The following is a 4,701-nucleotide window of genomic DNA, read 5'->3' on the forward strand; positions in this document are numbered from 1 at the left end:
ATAACTGTATTATTAAAGGATACATTTTTTAAAAGATTTGGATGACTTCCAATATTTTCTTGTGAAGAAGTTAAGAAATCTCAAGATGATCTTATTTTGTCTTAAGAGAAATATACTCATGAACTGTTGCAACGTGCTAATATGAGTCTGTGTAAATCTTTCTCTATTCTATTAGCAATTAATAAAAAAAAACTTTTGACCTATGTTGCTGATGGTTAGTACTCAAAACAATACAAAGTAGGAGTACATGAGTATTATTGGAGCTCTATAATATTTGACCATTACTTGACGAGATCTTTCGTATTTAGTAAACAAGGTATGCTATTTCTTGCATACACCTACAACTAAACATTAGACAACCATTAAAAGAACTATATGATTTCTCAACAATACTATCAGTCCTGGATTAGCGTTCTGAAAATCAAAGTTAAAATTGATCAGTGCCTTCTCAGATACAGACTGGTTGATTGATGATAAACACTCTATAGTGATAATCCATAAGCAAGTCATAGGCGTCTATTTTAGATTATTGTTTGACTTTTACCTACTAATAATTTGTATAAACATACATCTCTAATTGGATTATATAAACTAGATTGTATAATCTATATAAAATAAATTGGACTATATAATCCTGCAAGGAAATAAATAGACAATTAACTCAGTAAAGTTATAGTTGAGGCTTGAGAGGTGTTAGAAACGAAACTAAAGGAAAGTATGTTGTCTACATTTTATGTCTTACGTAACTACAAGACATAAGCGTATCCTGTCAGGACTTTAAATAGGATTCTAATGTCTAAAAATTAGAGTTATTTAATCTGTCGAACTTTATACCTGTCAAACGTATAAATGTATAAATATAGAGGGCCCCCTTCGATCAAATCCTAACCTTCTCTCCTTCCTTTTGATCTTCCCCTCTACGCGATCGAAACCGAAGCTCGAATCAATCCTCCACCCGTTTCCAGCCCCTCGTCCCGGAGCCCCGATCCGCCTCCCGTCTCCTCCTGGGCAGGTCCCCCTTTTCCGCGTGTGCGTTGGCCGGCCGGTTCCCGATGAGGGGGTTGCTGGCGGTGGAGGCCGCGGGCGCGGCGTCGGTCCCGGCCTCGGTACTCCACGGCGCCGTGGACTGGTGGCGCGACGTCAACGAGTCGCCGCTGTGGCAGGACCGCATATTTCACGCGCTCGCCGTGCTCTACGGCATCGTCTCGGCCGTCGCGCTGGTAAGCACCCTCCCGCGCCCGCTTCGCTTCCCTGACCCTTGTCTGGTCCGATCTATCAGAATTTCCCGATCAGATGGGATTTTCTGTCGGTTTCGGTTGGTGTTCGTTTCGATAGCGCGTGCTGGTTTGATTTGTGGTCTTGTGGGACGAATTGAGAGAGGCGGCACTGTAACGTCTGCCGAGAATTCTGAATTCGCGGTGTTTAATTTCTATTGCAGGTCCAATTAATCAGAATCGAGTGTAGGGTGCCAGAGTATGGATGGACAACGCAGAAGGTGTTCCATTTTCTAAACTTCCTTGTGAACGGCGGTGAGCCAGCATTTGTGCCGCTTGCAATACTTAGCTTCTGCTAGGTGTTTAATTTGGTGGACTGATCGATGTGAATGCTCTATTCCTGCTCGCAGTGCGGTCTGTCGTGTTTGTGCTGCGGCGAAATGTGCAACTTGTAGAGCCTGAGGTTTGTAACTGATTTGATTATTATACTATACTCGTGTGATGAATTTGTTGGAGGTCTTTAGTACTAATGGTTTGAAGCAATGTGGTACCACAGATAATACAACATGTGCTTCTGGATATGCCCGGGCTTGCATTCTTCACGACATATGCACTTTTAGTGCTCTTCTGGGCTGAGATTTATTATCAGGTATTTCTTTTTGTCTCTGTTGGACCTCTATTGTTTTGTCAATGTTGTTGTGCCTCTTAATTTTTGTTCCTGTTCTCTAGGCACGTGCAATGTCGACTGATGGGCTTAGACCAACTTTCTATTGGATCAACGGTGTGGTCTATGCAATTCAGGTGATAAATGTGCTGTGGTAATTTAATGCTACATATGCCAATGTGCTCTTTTATAGTGCTGTGCTGTGGACATTGATCACATCTAAAGTTTTAATAGTCTATGAAAGTGCGTGGCAGGTACCAGGTCACTGTTTGCCATTGTTATTAGCCTGCAAAACTAGCTAATCCTTTTGGGTGCCAAGGACTGTGATACCTTCCTATACCAATAAGGAAAAATATCCTGTAAGGGCTAGTTTAGGAACTCCATTTTTCAAAGGGATTCCTATTTTCCCAAGGAAAAATGAACTCATTTCCCTTGGGAAAATGGAAATCCCTTGCTAGCCCTAAACATATTTAGCGCACTATCTTAACTACCATCGGTAAATGCTAGGCCAGGAACCTCTGTAGTACATGCCATAATTGTCTTGAGTCTGATCTCGGAGTAAAAACTGGATAATAATCACACTGGGTTTGTAGTGTATTCATTTTTATTTGATACTGACATTCTGGTTTCTGGACTCAGTTGACATCAATGTATTTCAGATAATTCTATGGTTGGTTTTATGGTGGAAACCAGTTCGAGTTATGGTCATTTTGCCAAAGATGTTCTTTGCAGGTATTCCATGTTTCATTAATTCATTTCTCCATCAATCTCTTTTTATGTCCCTATGACAGCATGAGATCATGGGCATCTTGCCATTTATAAAGTGCGATTAATTTTCTTCTTATGTAGGAGAATTATATTGAGGACTCATTGAATTTTTATTGGTAGAAAATTTTATCAAAAGTAAATTTTAGAAACAGCATTCGTGAAGCATTGGTTCGTGGTATCTGTTATTGCCTTATTGGCAGGGAATGATCTGAAGAACACACCACATTTAATGCTGCAATAGACTTTTTTCAGCTTCTTGACCTTTTCATCTGATAGTGTGTTATACTTTTTAGGTGTATCACTATTTGCTGCCCTTGGATTTGTTCTGTATGGAGGAAGGTAACATTTTTTTTACTCCACTTTGCCGTAACAGTGTTGCTATTCTCCTGAAAATCCAGAAACATTCTTTGCTCACTTTAATAGGTGTTATGTGTGCAGCACCATGATCTTACTATGCCATTTCCTGATAGAGTATATCAAATGCCTTCTTTTTCTTAGATGGTAGTAGAGTTCTGACCAATTTTCCACTAGAAGATCCAGAGCAAGACTTGTTCTCTGTAACCACTATTTTACAAGCAGAATCAGGATGTGTAGAAGTGGTTTTATACACTAGCCATAAATCACCCATTGCTATACTAGGATGCCTGTTGGCTGGATTTTGATATTCTGTCTGTTTCTGTAGGTTATTTCTGATGTTGCAGCGTTTTCCTGTAGATTCGAAAGGAAGGAGAAAGAAATTGCAGGAGGTACACTCTGGTTTCTGTTGGTCTGATTTTTTTAGGTATTTCTGTACAAATTATACACTAATTCTGTATTCTGCATACCATAATGCAGGTTGGCTATGTGACTACCATCTGTTTTTCTTGTTTCTTGATCAGATGTGTCATGGTAAGCAATTGCAATTTCTTTGGACTGGTCTATAGTATTACCAGTTCATGTTGGTAGGTGTGTCAAAGGAATCCACTAACTTAGCATGTATATTGCAGCTGTGCCTCAATTCATTTGATAAAGAAGCAGATCTTGATGTCCTGAACCATCCAATCCTGAACTTCCTCTATTACCTGGTATGAATCCTGACGGTGTAAAATGGTTTACCTTAGATTTTTTTTGTAACCAAGTGGCATTTAGATTTTGAAATATCGACTTGATCACTTCTAGGAAGGCAACTGTGGAAATTTGTTTGGTTGTAATTTTAAAATCTATGGTGAATATACATGTGCAATAGTTTTATTTTGACAAACAATAATTGAAATGTCATTGGAGGACTGTATAGATTATTGCATACGCAGATGCAAGTTTTTGTGAGCTTTGATGGCACATGCCTTAAAGCCCTTGCTCAAACAGCTATGGCTGGGAATCAAATTAGTAAATTACCCTTTTCCAATTTACTGACAGAATTCACCTATTGCGACTGCAGCTGGTTGAGATAGTGCCTTCGGCTCTGGTGCTCTTCATTCTACGGAAACTGCCTCCAAAACGTGGGATCACACAATATCACCCAATCCATTAGAGAGCAGGCCTTGGTGGACAGGCAAATGTTTTCTGGTGGATTGTCTTATATAGCGTGGTAAATACAGAAGGCAGAGTGAAAAGTACCACCTTTGCTCTCGAGCTTGCCCAGCTTTTCATACGAGGGAAGGCTTTAGAATCTCAGGTTTAGAAAATGCGATCTCTTTCTCTCAGATTTAGAAAATGTAAAATGTAATTTATATAACTTTAATATTCTCAGTGCATATCATTTGTTCACATCTCAGTAATCGTTTGCATGTTTCATTTGGTACTCTGCCTCCTCACCTTTGCTGAACCGAGAACAGCTAATCCTCCTGGGGTACGTGGATGATGTGACTCGTTCGCTTCACCGTTGTTCGCTGGAAACTGTTCGGACCCTCCACAAATTCGTTATAGAGATGTCAATAGGCAATTTTCCACCGGATTTGAACACCCTATTCTCATCTCCATCATGATGAAACTATACCTATCGTCATATCTTGGAGGATGGAACTATACCCATCCTCCTACCTTTTATGGGTATAAGATTTATCACATACCCATTCG

General features: G+C 39.9%; 1 protein-coding gene across 3 annotated transcripts; it reads left to right on the plus strand.

Annotated features, from left to right (window-relative positions):
* The first annotated feature begins 823 nt into the window (after positions 1-823).
* On the plus strand, positions 824-4,473 carry LOC100285784 (uncharacterized). Of its 3 annotated transcripts, none has more exons than XR_004849266.1 (11): positions 824-1,220; positions 1,439-1,529; positions 1,625-1,677; positions 1,771-1,863; positions 1,944-2,015; positions 2,538-2,610; positions 2,940-2,985; positions 3,361-3,392; positions 3,481-3,534; positions 3,633-3,710; positions 4,064-4,417. XR_004849266.1 is itself a non-coding variant. In NM_001158674.2 (11 exons), the coding sequence occupies exons 1-11, from the start codon at positions 1,053-1,055 to the stop codon at positions 4,154-4,156; spliced, it is 885 nt and encodes a 294-aa protein (NP_001152146.1). In that variant the 5' UTR covers positions 880-1,052; the 3' UTR covers positions 4,157-4,473. The 3 variants fall into 3 exon arrangements, 1 of the variants encoding a protein (NP_001152146.1); NR_182228.1 differs by having other exon boundaries at positions 880-1,220; positions 2,518-2,610; positions 3,329-3,392; positions 4,064-4,473; NM_001158674.2 differs by having other exon boundaries at positions 880-1,220; positions 3,329-3,392; positions 4,064-4,473.
* Positions 4,474-4,701: the final 228 nt, after the last annotated feature.

The sequence above is a fragment of the Zea mays genome, chromosome 1 (assembly GCF_902167145.1).
Source record: "Zea mays cultivar B73 chromosome 1, Zm-B73-REFERENCE-NAM-5.0, whole genome shotgun sequence".
Lineage (NCBI taxonomy): Eukaryota > Viridiplantae > Streptophyta > Magnoliopsida > Poales > Poaceae > Zea > Zea mays.

Excerpts from the sequence above, each read along its gene's own strand:
- LOC100285784 (NM_001158674.2), top strand. The coding sequence starts at position 1,053 with ATGAGGGGGTTGCTGGCGGTGGAGGCCGCGGGCGCGGCGTCGGTCCCG. Across the intron at positions 1,864-1,943 it reads GGGCTGAGATTTATTATCAG|GCACGTGCAATGTCGACTGA; the intron begins GTATTTCTTTTT and ends CCTGTTCTCTAG. Across the intron at positions 2,016-2,537 it reads GTGTGGTCTATGCAATTCAG|ATAATTCTATGGTTGGTTTT; the intron begins GTGATAAATGTG and ends AATGTATTTCAG.